Below are 16,462 nucleotides of genomic sequence, written 5' to 3'. Positions count from 1 at the left end.
ATCCAGCCTTCTGTTTCCTACAGTAACCAGGCAGTTGCCCTTCCCTAATGTTTGCCTGTCAGCGCTTGCTTTTTGGAAACATGCTTCTTATGGATTTGGAAGATTCCATCCAAGTATCATGACCAATAGCTGCTGACAAGCCTCTCAGTGATTAATTTGATCTGAACTCTTTCTGAATACATATAAATTCATGGTTATGAATTCCATAAATTAATCAGACATAATCTTATCGGCCTGTCATCCTCCACGCTCAGTTTTCTTTCCCCCTCTTGTTTCAGGCCAGGGCCGGCTCACACATGAGACAGGGTGAGGCAGCTGCCTCAGGTAGCAGAAGGCCAAGAGGTGGCGCTTCCTTAGGCATCCCACTGCCTCTGCCAGAAGCTGCCATCATTGCCACTGCTCCACAGGTGCTACCATGCAACCCAAGCAAGGGAAGCTGTGGCGGCGGCGTGGCAGCATGGGTCACAGTGGTACATTCCTGTTTCACCTCAGGCAGCACAATGCGATGTGCCACCCATGCTCTAGGCAATTCCTCCACCCCCTTGATCATTTTGGGTGCCCTTTTCTCCATGTTTTCTGTTGTATCCTTTTTGAGGTGGGATCACCTCTCTCATTATGATGCATGTTTGTGTTATTTTCACTAATATATTCATTTTTTACACATTTCACCCTAATACATGCATTTCTGTAAACACTGGATAGAGAACTACTGCTAAACTAAATTTAGATAACTGTGAATTTTGAGGATGGCTTCGTTTTGGTCCTCATATTCTTTTGGAAAGTACAAGCTTGATAAAATTGCCTTTAAAGTATGTGTATTCAAACATGCAAGGTCTACCTTCTGTGAACGAAAGTGGTACTGTCCAGGAAAAGCCTTGCTGCTTAGTTCTGCTGAGGATAAACTGGACTGATGCCTAGGTTTAATGGATATCATTTGATAGCATCAAGGAACGCCTGGGGAATTGAACACTGGGGAAGTGAGCTTGCTGCTTTAATGTGAGATGGGAATGCACTGCTGAGAGTTCCATTTCTATCTTCTATATTGTAGATTTACATTGCATGTTAATATATTTTAAAAGAAATGCTGTTCTGGGGCTTAAATGTGGTGGCCAGTCTTTTAATTATGCAAGCGTCTTATCAAATTAAATCTGTTCAGGTGAATGCATCCTGCTGTTGCATCCTTTCCAGACTTTCTGCTTTTTCTGTGTCTCAGTTCACAGTACTGTGATTACTGCATTTTTTTAAAGCAGCAACGTGGACATTGTTCCATGCAGTGAGCCACAGTTTACCCTACATGTAGCATGATCCCTGGGCTCATGCGTTCCTCTGTCCTCTGGTGTGGTCATGAGGAGGAGATCAGAAGTGATAGCTTCTGTTTTCAGTTGACTGCATGTGGTTCATCATGTCTGAATGAGGACAAATTGTGGGTAGTTTTAACTATGGTTTGTCTGAACAAGCCAACTACAACCATGGCTAATTATCCTGTTGGGATAAACTACAGTTAACGCTAACCACAGTTTGTCCTAGTTCAGAAACTAGGTTGGGCCGGCAATATAAAAAGATGAATGGAATAAGAATCTGATGTTTGCACATTTTTCCTATATGAAGCAGCATCAAGTCAGACACATTTTAAAGCAGCTACTGTGCTGCACTGCGCTGACTAGACGAAGATAATCTAGATCTATTACATCTACCTCTGATGTAATAACCTTGTATATGGCTAGAAAGAACGCAAACATACTTTGCATTATTTCAGGGCAATTGCTTGTCTAACTAATGGGATGAGTGACAGATCATTTTCACTGGGATAGTATCATGGTCTTCAGTTACATCAAACTGTACTATTGTCTAAAATTACATAGTAGCAATATTACATAATTTAAAATTTCCAATTAAAGCTACAGCGAGGATTCTAAAAGAAGTTAACTTTTTCTCTCCCTTTCATAGGTCCTGTACAACCTCTTCAAGTCTTTCTGCAAGATGCGTACAATTGCGGCTGTTAGCATATTTGCTGGAATTGCTAATTTCTTTGTAGTTGGAATTGGCGGAGTTTTGATTGGAATTGTTATGGGCTTTGTAGCAGCTTTTACGACACGTTACACCCATAAAATCAGAGTGATTGAACCACTGTTTGTCTTCTTGTACAGTTACCTGGCATACATAACAGCTGAAATGTTTCATCTCTCAAGCATTATGGCGTACGTATCCATGAAAATATACTGTGCTAAGAATACCGTGGATATATTAGAAACATTAACCTTTGCTCTTATAAGACCACAGCCCAATGCTGACTCAATGGGAGCAAGACATGCATAGAGTTTCACTGTCAGTTGACTAACTTCTTGTCATCAGTCAAGATGGCAAGTGGAGGGGTAGGTGCATGCCAGAGTTCAAATTCAAAGCTGGGTTTTGAGCAGCTTTTTATCCAGATCAGTACCTGAACTTCTAGTGCCTTGTTTTTACTGATAAATGCAAATTGGTCAGCGCAGGAACCTTTTTTGCTTTTGAATACAACATTTTGTATGTACTCACTTTTTAATATCTTGCATAGAACAAGTAGAACACCCCCCCATTTACTCATGTTAAAATTTCCCATTTAATTTATTTTTCATTTTGATCCCAAGTAAAGTGACCCTAGTGAAGTGAAATTTAGAAGCACATTGAAACTTTTGCAAAGTTTAGTAGCAGGTCAACGAAACTTGATGACTGCATCCAGTGATCTAGATTTTTCCAGTCACCAGACAGAAACTGCCTTGTTTGTGCAAGGTGACTTGCATTACTGGTATAACCATGATGAAATGCAGTTTGTATTATCATCAAACTTTTTTCTTTCCCTTTCCTGCTGTAAAGATGGTTTTAGATAAGTGAATATGATTGCCTTAAGTGTGCTTTACCCAACTGAAATCAATAGAATAAAATATGCCTGACTCTTTGTTTGATAACTGGGCACAGAAATAAAATAAAAATTAGGAGAGCTGTGGCATCTTTTTAGACATATATGTATTATTAAATGTTCTGAGTCTGGTGCAAATCTTGAGTAATAATGATATATTCTAGCCATTATAGCTGCAGTTCATAGTTATACCTTGACTAGCTAGCATTACAACGGTCAGATACCATACATTGGCTGTGTGGCTGATCTTCAACATTCCATTGCAAACTGCAAACTCAACAATCAAGCAGAGGTTGTGTTAATGGGTGGTGATGTGATGAATTCTCCAAGAACTGCTTGGTGACTCGCTTGACATCACTGTCTTCCCCCAGTGGAGCAACCTCCATGCAGTTTACTTGACCTGCAGTCACAGTGATGTCTGTTGAGCTCTTCATACTTTAGTTGGAAACCAGAGTAGTTGTGGACCATAGGCCCATGGCTTGCAGACTCATGTGTCCTCTGCAGGTTTATGGTGCATGCAACTGTAGCTGAAACAGAAATAATTGAAAACCACATAAACTTCCTGTTTTCTACCTGTCCCCAGCAGATGTGCCTTCCGCTCACTCAAAGCATTCTTTGTATCTCACCCTTTATGTTTTTTAAGTTACCTGGCTGATTTAAGTATACACCCCAAAAATGCGACATATAAATGTAACCATATAGGTTTGTTTCTACATGGTGTTTGAAATGGCTGATTCATGTGTGAATCTAGCCTTAGTTGGCAATGGAAGACATTTGATAGGTGCGGCTGTTCAACATCATGGAAAATACCTTAGAGTTCAAAATTAAAACAGGAAGCATAGCCCTAGGTCCACCCACATAAGATATCTGTTTGAAGTTCATCCTCTGTCATGAAATGGCATCTTGTGAAAAGTGAAATCGTGACACGCTGAATCCCACAACGCTGAGTAACTAAAAAGGAGACACTTAATTATAGCAGTCAGCTGGTGCCCATGGTGCACTGTGGCAGCATGTAGTGTCCTTACAGAACAGCAAAGGAAACAAGCGTTTCCTCAAAGAATGATCACTTCGTTTTCTGCAAGTAAATTGAAACGGAGCCTTCCCTTTAAAAAAAAGGTTAGGAACGAAGCAATGTGTGCATCTTAATTTACCATGAGTCCCTGGCACTGCTTTGCAAACAGGTTTTTAAACTTCCTTGCATTTAAACATCAGTTGGTAATACGAAGTTATGCAAGAGACTTGCTGTTCAGGAACAGTGAAACAATGTCCCGTGACGCACACAGATCTCTCAGTCCCATTGAAGTCCATGCAGTTCCCTTGTATTTACTAACCCACACAATCAGCCGACAGCATGATCCTATCAAATGTCTGGTTGGAAGGAAGCCCCAATGAGTTCAATTGGATGTACTCCAGCGTGTGTATAGGATTACAGCCTAAATTCTCAGAGCTCTTCCTTCCTGTTCTAGCTAAAGTTGGTTCCACCTTTCAGTCAATCGCTTTTTGAACCTCTCCATGTATTTAATGCTTCAATAGCAGCTAGATTGCTGAAATGGAAACTTAAGCAGAATTTTGCTAATCAGAGGAACCGCCTTAAAACCTTCCTGGAATAACAGGCTATGCGTTTTGCATTGGGCTGTGTAAGCTTTAATGTAAGTATTTTGGAAGCGGAATTAAAAGTTGCTTCTTCTGCAGGATTACAGCTTGTGCTATGACCATGAGTAAATACGTGGAGGCGAATGTTTCTCAAAAGTCCTACACCACAATAAAGTACTTCATGAAGATGCTGAGCAGTGTCAGCGAGACCCTGATCTTTATTTTCATGGGCGTGTCCACAGTTGGAAAAAACCATGAGTGGAACTGGGCCTTTGTTTGCTTTACCCTCCTGTTTTGTTTGATTTGGCGTGCACTAGGTAAGAGACACTTAGAACGGTATAGATTGCACTTCAACATACTTTACACCTGAAACATGCTTATCTTTTATGGAACAGTGTGCTTGACCAAAAAAAAAAAGAATGAAAATAAAGCTGCCATCAAGAGAAAAAGCAAAAACTGCTTGAAAGAAAGGCATGTTCTGGACACAGAAGACTGGGGGTCTCTCCAGACAATCCTTCAATGTTATTTCAAGTGCTAAAGTAAATCAGTCCACCAGTCTATAAGCTATGTTTAGGGAAGCTTTTAATGTTTAGTAGATTATTGTATTTTAATATTCTGTTGGAAGCCGCCCACAGTGGCTGAGGAAACTCAGCCACATGGGCGGGGTATTAATAATAATAATGATGATGATGATGATGATGATGTCAATTTGGTTGGCTTCTGTGCTTGGGAGTGGTGTGGTGTCTCACATTTTACCGGCAGCCCGTCTGCAACACCAAAATTCAGGGCCTCCTTCCACTTCTCAACTTCCATTCTGCATTATAGTTGCAGCACCCCTGAAGCTTTGGTTCCAGTGTGACCAAATCAGTTGGACACCTGTAAATCCGCCTCCGTTGGTGGGAATGTTACTGTTCATTTCGGGCAGTGAAATGTTTTGAGCTGGCCCTGGTAGGGGAGCTTTTTAAAATTCCTCCTCTTGATTTAGGTTATCATGATACTTCCATTAAGAAAGTGTCCTTGGTCCAACCCCCACCAACTACAATGAGAAAAGTCTCTCTCTCTCTCTCTCTCTCTCTCTCTCTCTCTCTCTCTCTCTCTGTGTGTGTGTGTGTGTGTGTGTGAGAGAGAGAGAGAGAGAGAGAGAGAGTGCTGTGCAGGAAGTGGGGAGAGATGTGCAGGGACACTCAGGTTCCTTGTACAACAGAAGCCCTTGGGAAAGTGTCACATGTAAATAAAACTTCTGCACCTCTTTTTCATATGACATAAAATGTAATATAACTTTCTTACATTTATTTTGGGAACATTATTATATTTGTCTTAACTTTAAGGCTCTGAACCATGCTTGTCTTTCTATATTTTCCTTAGGAGTTTTTGCATTGACTCAAATTATTAATGTGTTCCGGACAATTCCTATAACATTTAAGGACCAGTTTATTATTGCCTATGGAGGCCTCCGAGGAGCCATATGTTTCTCTCTTGTTTTCTTGCTTCCTTCTGCCGACTTCCCTAGAAAGAAGCTTTTCATTACTGCTGTTATTGTGGTGATATTCTTCACAGTCTTCATTCAGGTAAGAATATCCCTCTTTTGGGATGGGATTAAATAGTTATTTGCACTAAAACCTGCAAAGAGCCCAGTCAATGTTCCTACTACGTATTTTGGCCATGGGACTAATATAGTACAGTGGTACCTCGGGTTACATATGCTTCAGGTTACATACGCTTCAGGTTACAGGCTCCGCTAACCCAGAAATATTACCTCGGGTTAAGAACTTTGCTTCAGGATAAGAACAGAAATCGTGCTCCGGCGGCACGGCAGCAGCAGAAGGCCCCATTAGCTAAAGTGGTGCTTCAGGTTAAGAACAGTTTCAGGTTAAGAACAGACCTCCGGAACGAATTAAGTACGTAACCAGAGGTACCACTGTATTGGCACTGACAGCCTGCAAGTAGACCAGTACCAATGTCATCTGAAACTTCTACTGGAATAAGTGAATTTACTTCCAAGAGTAATTCCTTCCTCTTGTCCTCCTAATGTCTTGTATGATCATATTTTACTTGTGTAATGAATATTCTGTAATTTGGAAGAGATATCTCACAGAAGGACTTATACACAACTTAGTAAATCATATTCTGAACTAGTTAACACATCTTGTCTCCAGCTTTACAGGCAAATTGCAAAATCAGTTTTAAAAACAAAGATTGCAATTCGTGACTTGCCAGTAATATCTTCCTATATAGGTACATAAAAATGTGAGGCTGTCGTTATGCTGCAGTCCGCATGGCCGCCAGTAGGAGGCCACACCAGCTCCAGTGTGGTTGGCAGGTGACACAGGTGAACTGTGTCATGGAGGGGAGAGCTTCACAGAGCTTTTTGACAAACTGCTTTGTAAGTTGGCTGTCTCCCTCTGTTAAACATGGCTGCAGCAACGTGTAATGGAGAAGGGAGGTGCTTCATTCACAAAAGGTGGGCGACCTGAGAGAGGAGGGGGAGGGGAGGTTTGGCTGAGCTGCGAGGAGGTGGGTGAGGTGTAAAGGGAGAAGGGGTTGGCCAGGTATGGAGGAATCAGAACGAGCCGGGGTGGCAGCCTCTAGTCATTCATAAATTTGACCCAATGCATTTTACAGCTTGTTGACTACCAACCTCATTTTATCCAGAAATGAAGTGGCTCACAGAGAACATACTTTGCTCTTTGCCCTTTTAATACCACAGATAGAAATCTAGGAAGCTAGCTTATTCCAGAGCTGTGTATACACCACACATTTCAAGCACCTCCCATCAGAATCCTGGCCACTGTTGTTTACTCCTCATAGAGCTATAATTCTCAGCACTCTTAACAAAATACAGTTCCCAGGATTCTTGGGGACGTGTGTGTTTACATATATGCAACCCCAGGTCAGACTGGTTCTCCACCTAGTCCAGCATGGTTTTCTGTGAAAGACAACAGGTTCCTAGGGCCACGGACAGTTTTCCACAATCACCTACCGCCTATATTTCTTGGGCATCTAGATTCAGACATCAGCAGTAGATCTTTACAGTCTGTGCTGTCTGGTTTCGAAAATAAGAAAAAGAAAGAAAACCAGGTACGTTTTGGGGGACTTTATTGTGCTGTTATCTGAGGCAACATGCAACTGTCCTACTGTTTCTGAACATTCATTTACCAAGCTACACGCTGAACAGAATATGAGAGTGACACAGTGGAAAGGGAATTTTAGGGCTGATGTGATCTTCATGCTTGTTTTTGTGTTTCCTGAAAACAGGGAATAACAATTCGTCCACTGGTGGAATTTCTGGATGTTAAAAGAGCAAATAAGAAGCAACCAGCTGTTAGCGAGGAAATTTATTCTCGGGTATGTTGGAGTTTTGGGTGTACAACATGTGCTGAATGTTTCTTCTTTGGTGGGAAATAATGTGCCATTTATAACATGTGCTTGTTACATGAATTAATTCATTTTGGTACTGCATGTGTCACATACCCGTGTGTCTTTGAGTTCGTGGATACCTTTTCAGCTTGCAGTTCTGGCCTAGTGTCTCATATCACATCCCCCCCCCACTGGCAATCTTAAGATAGTTACTTTAAAACACACTAGTTAGGCACAACAATTTAATTCGGTTTAACCTTTATAGCTCAGTCCCTCATGTTAGCTTGGAAGTACGTTTCAACTGAGCTCACTGGTTGTTAACTCCCAGGTAAGTATTGAAGCTCAGTTAAATTCTGCACATAATGAAAGCAGGGGTGTGATCTACTCTCTATAGACACAGCTGTGCACATGTGGCTCAGGGCAAGTTTCTTACTTCACTTCCCTCTTTCCCCTGGAGCCCGAGCTACTGGTATACCAGGATGCTGGAGAAGAGAAGTATGGCTTCTGATACATAGACGAGACACGCACATGCCACCCTTTGAAACTAACAGCTGATTAGGTGCAGTGTGTGATAGTAAAGGTAAAAGGTAAAGGACCCCTGGATGGTTAAGTCCAGTCAAAGGTGACTATGAGGTTGTGGTGCTCATCTCGCTTTCAGGATGAAGGAGCCGGCGTTTGTCCAGAGACAGCTTTCTGGGCCATGTGGCCAGCATGACTAAACACTTTGGGCACAACGGAACACCACGATGGAAACACCATTTACTTTCTTGCCACAGCACTACCTATTTATCTACTTGCACTGGCATGCTTTCGAACTGCTAGGTTGGCAGGAGCTGGGACAGAGCAACAGGAGCTCACCCCGTTTCTTGGATTCGAACTGCCAACCTTCCGATCGGCAAGCCCAAGATGCTCAGTGGTTTAGACCACAGCTCCACTCGCTCCCATGTGCAATAGTGGCCACAGGTTAACTAGGGTGATACGGTTGCATGAATACCATACATTTAAAGTACATGACTTCCCCCAAAGACTCCTGGGAACTGTAGTTTATATGTCTCAGCACCCTTAACAGACTGTAGTTCCCAGAATTCTTTGGGGTAAGCCATATGCTTTTAATGTATGGTGTGAATATAGAGTTAGAGAGAAGAAAGAAATGCCATTTTCTCTCAGCCATTGTGTTCTTAGAACTGGGTCATCAGGTTACAAACGTTGAATGACTTTAAGAGAAGCTTAGATAAACAATATTTATATTGGCTGAAATTTTCCTCAGTGATTGCATGTGGCTTAAGTCTGTGGCACATACAAAAACAAGTAATAAGTCTGTTTCCACATTTTAGTTCTTTGATCACGTGAAAGCTGGAATTGAAGATGTGTGTGGACATTGGAGTCACAACTTTTGGAGAGATAAGTAAGTGGTGTACTGAAACGTTAGTGGAGTGTGGGAAAAGTGAGAAGCCCATATTGTTTCCTCAGTTCAATAATTACATTCTGAAATCTCTCAATGATTTCTATAAAACATTATTTTGTGTGGCTTCGTAGATGAGATGATTTTAGCAAACCTGAATACTGATATTAGCTTAAGAATTTTCACTAATCAAACTACATGAATTAAAAACCTGACTTTATTTCAAAAATCCTACATTCAAAATACAAGTGTTTGTTAATAAACATGAGGTAATCTGCTGGGACTTCGGTTTAGCTATTGAACCATTCTAGTTCAAATGTGTTGTTATGAAGTGCATAGTTTGTGTCCAAACCTGAAGTTCTTCCATGCAAACCTGACACTCCTTTTTTGGATCTTTTGACTCTGTGGCCTGAGTGTGTCCTGAAAGTGGTACTTCATGGAGTCAAAGAATACCACAGAGTATCATTCAAGCATCTTATCGGAATAACATGGAATTAGCATACAGTGGTACCTCGGGTTACATACGCTTCAGGTTACATACACTTCAGGTTACATACGCTTCAGGTTACAGACTCCGCTAGCCCAGAAATAGTACCTTAGGTTAAGAACTTTGCTTCAGGATGAGAACAGAAATCGTCCTCCGGCGGCGCAGCGGCAGCGGGAGGCCCCATTAGCTAAAGTGGTGCTTCAGGTTAAGAACAGTTTCAGGTTAAGAACAGACCTCTGGAACGAATTAAGTACTTAACCCGAGCTACCACTGTATTTCTGAAAAAGGTGTTAATCAGGACTCGGACTTTCACAAACAGCACGGTATCAGTAGCCTTAACCCCTAATGATTCAAGCTGCCCATTCAATCAGCATCCATACAGGTATATGGGAAAGTTAGGATGTGGGAAAATTGGTCAGAGAATGTCTCTCTGTGTGTAGGGTAGCTGAGGCTAGAAGAAGCTTGTGGGCTGGACGATAGAGGCAGGGGGAAGAGAGAGGATGAGACCAAGCAGTAAGCTGCCTGGGAATGTGAAAGGGCGAGGGGCTGACTTAATACCTGAGAAAAGGTGGCTTATGAGACATGGATGGGAATGAAAAGTCTGACAGCTGAGGGACTTGTGAGGAGACAGAGAGTATTTGACACCCGTCCTTTATTTCTGTGAAGCTGGAGTTCGATGGAAGGGAGATGGTGTGGAGGCCCTTCTACACCAGGAAAAATATCTAGAGGCATAAGAAAGAGACTAACAAAGGCTAATAACCCCTCTTTCCTTTCTCATTGAAGTCAGGATGGGTACCACACCTGGATTAAGAGGTTACAGTATTGGTTAGAGGTCTTGTCCAGGCTTCCCCAACCTTGGCCCTCCAGATGTTTTTGGCTACAGCTCCCATGATCCCTAGCTAGCAGGACCAGTGGTCAGGGATGCTGGGAATTGTAGTCTCAAAGCATCTGGAGGGCTGAGGTTGAGGAAGCCTGGTCTTGTCCCTTCCTGGCCTAAAAAGTGGAAGGTGAAAATTAACAGTAACTGGGACCATCCCCTTTGGTTACTTCTAAGCTGGGAATTTTCCAATTTGCCAGGCAGTTCCAAAAAGGAGCAGAGGAAGCAAAAGGATTAAGCTGGAAACTATAACAGTGGGAATAATTCAGGGGTGCTCACTGTGTGTGTCATATAGGAAGCATTTCAGAGTATGTCTTCCACCTGTCTTTTGGTTATAGCTCAGGCTGCTCCTAGTCCTGCCTGTGAGCAGAATTTTGGCTGCCATTCCCTGCACAGGCTATCCGTATCAAAAACTGAAAGTTGACCTTGTAACAGTGTTTAGAAGACACTGCAGCATTTTAGAATTTAATCTGCAGCATTGCTTCTGCTCCTCACAGGTTTATAAAGTTTGACAAGAAATACTTGCGAAGGCTTCTGATTAGGGAAAGTGAGCCTAAATCAAGTATAGTTTCCCTGTACAAGAAACTTGAAATAAAGCATGCGATAGAGATGGCAGAGTGTGGAATGATAAGTACAGTACCATCGCTGGCTTCTATAAGGTAAGTTGAGGGCAGTAGGGTGCAATATCATTGCTAGTTTGAATCTTGATTAAGTTGCATTTTGAAGTGTGCATTCTACAGTTGCCAAGTCATAGCCAAAAGTGAATTAAACAGTATTTTGTACATCTAGGATTAACTAGTCTTCCAGATGGCTTGCAATAGAAGAAAAAAACAGCTTATAATAAGAAACAACAACTTATTAAAGCTAAATACAACAATGGCTGTACAATATATGGATCCAACACCAAGAATAAAACACTTAAAATGCCTGGGATTTATTACTATTATTATTATTTGGTGCTATAATGACAATAAAGTAAGTGGCATGTGAACTTCTTCAAGGAGAACATTCCATGACCAAGGTGCCACCACTGAAAAGGCCCCAAAACCTGTTGTATCTACCCATTGTATCCACAAAAGTGGAGGCACTGCAAAAAAGGCTTTTAATAATGTTATTAGTGAATGGGCAAACTCAATGAGAGTTCAGTTGGTAAATTAATCAACCAGAGCTGCAACCTCTATACCCACTTACCTGGAATAAGCCCCATTGAACTTACTTGAACTAGTTGAAACACACAGGATTTTAGTATCAAACATCCAAGCTGTAATCCTACACGCACTCAGCTGTGAGTAAAGTCCATTCAACTCAATGGATCTTGCTCCTGAGGCCCATGATTCTGCCATCTTGCTCAATACTGTCTAGCAGTAGCTTTCCTGGTTTTCAGACTGGAATGTCACCCAGCCCTAACTGGAGATTTCAGGACTTGAATATCAGACCTACTGCAGATACCCAACCAGTAAACTACAGCCCTTCCACAAACAACCTGTCTTACTGTAATACGGAATGGCAACTGACATCTTGAAGATAGTTTTTCCTTCTAACAATTAATGCATGCTTTTTACTGTGAGGTGCCATGATATTTTTTACACTGAAATTACTTCCTGTCTGATGTTTTCAAGTTTTCAAAGCAATCTTCAGTCGGTTGACACCAGTAACAAAATTCTATCATGGTTACATTTAAAAGAACACATGGCTCAGTCCTATTTGGGATTTTGCTAAAATTCTATTTGTGTTCTTGCATATATCTTGAAATTATCTGAAATGTAATAGCTATAGTTAGACCAGCTGGGACTTTTGTTATAGAAATTGTAAGGATAGGCATTCTCTGCCCCCCCCCCCGGCACCATTTATGGAGAAATGTGAGTAACAGTGAAATTCTGTATACTCAGAAGTAGCCCTGCTGAGTTCAGTGGCAATTACTTCCAGGTAGCTGTGGCCTTGGGACGCGGGTGGTGCTGTGGGTTAAACCACAGAGCCTAGGACTTGCCGATCAGAAGGTTGGCGGTTTGAATCCCTGCGATGGGGTGAGCTACCGTGGCTCGGTCCCTGCTCCTTCCAACCTAGCAGTTGGAAAGCACGTCAAAGTGCAAGTAGATAAATAGGTACCGCTCCGGTGGGAAGGTAAACGGCATTTCTGTGCGCTGCTCTGGTTCGCCAGAAGCGGCTTAGTCATGCTGGCCACATGACCCGGAAGCTGTCTGTGGACAAACGCCGGCTCCCTCGGCCTATAGAGCGAGATGAGCACCACAACCCCAGAGTCGGTCACAACTGGACGTAATGGTCAGGGGTCCCTTTACCTTTACCTAGCTGTGGCCTTATTTATAGTAGTACAAGTTATTACATATTTTCCTTTATATTTTGTTTCACCTTCTTACAGTGAACTTAAAGAAGAAGAAGAAGAAATAAGACCTTCCTATCCTGCCAAGATGGATGATATAAGATACATTTTAACAAAAAATCTCTATCAGATACGGCAAAGAGTAAGTAGAATACAGCATTAATGGAACACCCCGTGGTGAATGTATCTAGTTTCTCAGCTGGCAATGTTTTTCCCTCCCTTAATAAAATCACCAGGATGCCATCCTAAGCAAACTTACTTGGAAGCCATTTCCATTAAAATCAGTGGGACTCGCCTCTGGGAAAATGTATTTAGGATTAGTGTATGGGAAAGCTGATAAATAAACATGGTAAAGACAAAGAAGCATGAGAAGTTGTACTCCAGGCTTTATAAAATGTCTTAAGAAGAGGAGTTTGTGACGGTTTTCTAGAACACAAAGATGTGCCACTCAACACTAGGCATGAGCATAAATTCTCAATATTCTGAGCTACACACACACACAAACACACACTTAATACATACACAGATTTAAGGTGATGTGCATAGGTAAATTTCACAGTAGCTTAAAATAGTTCCTTCTCCGCTGGTTGTTAAGAGAACCCTGTGCAGCCAACCTCTATGTAAATAGGATGTTGAAGCTTATTGTAGCTGTTAATGTTCACGATCCTATTGTTTAAGCTGGAATTGATCACCCAGGGTTTCTGATGATTAAATACAACTCCACATAATGTATTCCACTGCATTTTACAGTGGACCCTCCGGATACGAATTAAATTCGTTCTGGGGGTCCATCCGCAACCTGAAAAGTCTGAAGGCAGAGGTTCTGCTTCTGCATGCGCACGATTGAGCACTTCCACCCATGTGTGTGGCGCACAGAGCGCTTTTGCACATGCGCACGCAGCAAAACCCAGAAGTATACACTTCCGGGTTTGCCGCGTTCATAACCCGAAAGTTACGTATCCAGAGCGGTACGTAACTAGAGGGTCCACTGTACTGTGTGATAATATAGAAATGTCTAAATGGGCCATCTCTTTCACATTCCTGTTTGTACGATGCCCGTAATGGCGTCTGTCCTTAAAATCTTTATAGACCTAGATCCCATCAAAGCAGGGAATTTATATTTTTGAAGGAGAGTGAACATTTAAAAAATGAAGAATTATGTCCAGTGGTTTAGTGCAAGTGAAAAGTAGCCTGTTCAGCTGATCCTTCTATCCTCCTCCTCCACCTCTTTCTTGCCATCCTTGCATCCACTGAAAGCCTTCTCCAGAGGATTGGGGAGCCTCCTGAACAGGAGGGGGAGTCCTGTGGGGCTCCAGGGCAAGAGGGAAATCACCCAGAATGGGGTAGAGGGATATTGCAGTTGCATAAATGTTATGAACACAACTTGCAATGCTTAAAATTCTTATTTCTTGTATGCTTTACTGTGGCGATCACACAGGGTCCCCGGACGTTTCACCATCTATTGATCCCTGTGCCACCACTTTATTTCTCACTGCCATCACCCAGGCCCTACCTGGTACAATACTGAGTCCAGTCAGGTTTAAATTGGAACATAAACTTCTGTTTATTTATTGCAGTTTAACAAGCGTGTGGTTTCATAAACGGTATTGGTCAATTACAATCATAGGGTGCCTATTCAGACCTATAACTTCCGCTACCTGCTCTCACTCACTAAACCACCTCTCAGATATTTACTTGTCTTCCTAGCTCCTAACTGTTCCTGACTCAACTTATTTTGCTACACTAACTCAACCTACCCACAGACACTATCCCAATTCACTCCCACTCCAACCAACCACCCGACTCCCAACAAACTCCCCTTTCGCCCATCCCAGAGCTGGTTTTATAGTCCCTCTGACTCCACCCCCCTGGGTTCTGATTGGGTAACTTGTTTAACTAATTCACCTCCAGCACTCTCATATGTTAACATCACAGTAACAACCAAACAACAACCCAAGGTCCAAAGGCTGAACAAGCATTAAATTACACACCTTGGTTGCATATAATTCATTGTAAACATTATTCTAGTTTGAGTTTCTGTGAGATTTCTTAAAGCACTGAATTATAGCTACTTTGCAGCCCTATACCACTCATGGCATTAATATGGCCGTTGCTTTTATTCTCATTTCAGACTCCATCATACAACAGATACAGTCTCGCTGAAGATGCAAGCGAAAAGCAGGCAAAAGAAATTTTGATTCGTCGCCGACACAGCCTGAGGGAGACCGTGAAGAGGGGCAGCAGCTTGTCAAGACAGGTACTTGTATGACACAGAACCGTAGAATTGTAGAGTTGGAAGGGACCATGGGGGTCATCTAGTCTAGCCCCCTGCAATGCAGGAATCTTTTGCCCAACGTGGAGCTCAAACCCACAACCCTGAGTTTAAGAGTCTCATGCTCTACCAACTGATCCATCAGAGTTTGCACAAAGGAGTTGAAAAAATAACAGCCCCATCACAACTCACAGTGTAATATGTATTTTATACTCTTGCATTTGTCCCCAGGTACAAAATGTATCAGAAGCTGCCGTAATACTAATCATGCATATATTTCACTTTGCTTGTACAGAACACATTTCATGTTTCTTTCTGCAGGCGGCAGCCAAACCACCCCGTTATCTGTCACTGCCTAAAAACACTAAACTCCCCGAGAGAGTACGGAAAAGAAATCAATCTTCTTATAAAGGTAATACAGTTTCTGAGTAAAAAGAAGAGTGAATTTGGCTTTTGTTTTGTTTCGTTAATGAAGTGGTTACCTGGAAAACAAGCAAATGTGCCAGAGAGGATCGTGGGTTATTTCCATACTTTCCAAGAGAACTGCTACTCCCTATGCAAATAGGTCCATTTCTTTCACTTGCCGAAAAGGTGCTCTTGGTGATTTTTTGTGTATTGGTGCATGCAATTGCATGTATGCTTTGTGTATATAGTATACACAAGAGGTAGCATGGTAGCCATTGGGATGGCAGCTGCTTACCTGCTCAGATGAGTGACCAACAGTGGCAAGGAGCAGCAACTGCTGCTGCCTGCATTCTATCTAGAGTAAAAGGGAGAGGAAGGAAGGAGTCTCTAGCAGGGCAGTGCACCTAGCAGGAAGGGACGTTATCTGGCTAAAGCCCCAGCCCTGGGAAGGGGTATGATGGAGCCATATTTGCCTCTGCGGCACATCCCCATCCTTTAGGCCTTATATTGTAGATCTTATCTCCACAAAAACCTACCAAACTTGTTTGGCCAGGGACAAAAGCGGAATATGGGGTGAAGTGGCTCTATCACTGCACCTTTAATTTTCAGGGAGGGGGAAAGAAAACTTACTGTCCTCCTCTGACTTTATAGCCCTAGGCCCAGATCCAAAGCTACTTTAGACACACCCAAAAGCTTGAACATACTGTACCATTCTTGGCTTTCCTCCTTTGCACTGCAGATTCCCAGCCATGAACTGCTTTGGAACGGCTCCATTGTTGCCAAAGCAGTCAGGGAGGTGCTTGCTTGTAGAACCACAAGCCCAAAGGCCCAGGGTGTG

At 42.3% G+C, this 16,462-nt stretch overlaps 1 protein-coding gene across 1 annotated transcript in view; it reads left to right on the top strand.

Moving 5' to 3' along the window:
- SLC9A2 (solute carrier family 9 member A2) overlaps nucleotides 1-16,462 on the top strand; it is a 28,361-nt gene that overhangs the window by 8,664 nt on the left and 3,235 nt on the right. The window contains exons 3-11 of the mRNA XM_083501469.1: nucleotides 1,948-2,198; nucleotides 4,586-4,803; nucleotides 5,852-6,054; nucleotides 7,742-7,831; nucleotides 9,178-9,248; nucleotides 11,107-11,268; nucleotides 12,987-13,089; nucleotides 15,079-15,204; nucleotides 15,541-15,631. Coding sequence (XP_083357595.1) covers nucleotides 1,948-2,198; nucleotides 4,586-4,803; nucleotides 5,852-6,054; nucleotides 7,742-7,831; nucleotides 9,178-9,248; nucleotides 11,107-11,268; nucleotides 12,987-13,089; nucleotides 15,079-15,204; nucleotides 15,541-15,631 — 1,315 coding nt within the window. The remainder of the gene's footprint in view (nucleotides 1-1,947; nucleotides 2,199-4,585; nucleotides 4,804-5,851; nucleotides 6,055-7,741; nucleotides 7,832-9,177; nucleotides 9,249-11,106; nucleotides 11,269-12,986; nucleotides 13,090-15,078; nucleotides 15,205-15,540; nucleotides 15,632-16,462) is intronic.

Source organism: Podarcis liolepis, assembly GCF_965112155.1.
Source record: "Podarcis liolepis genome assembly, chromosome: 4".
In the NCBI taxonomy this organism is placed as follows: domain Eukaryota; kingdom Metazoa; phylum Chordata; class Lepidosauria; order Squamata; family Lacertidae; genus Podarcis; species Podarcis liolepis.
This window is presented reverse-complemented; position numbering and strand designations above follow the sequence as displayed.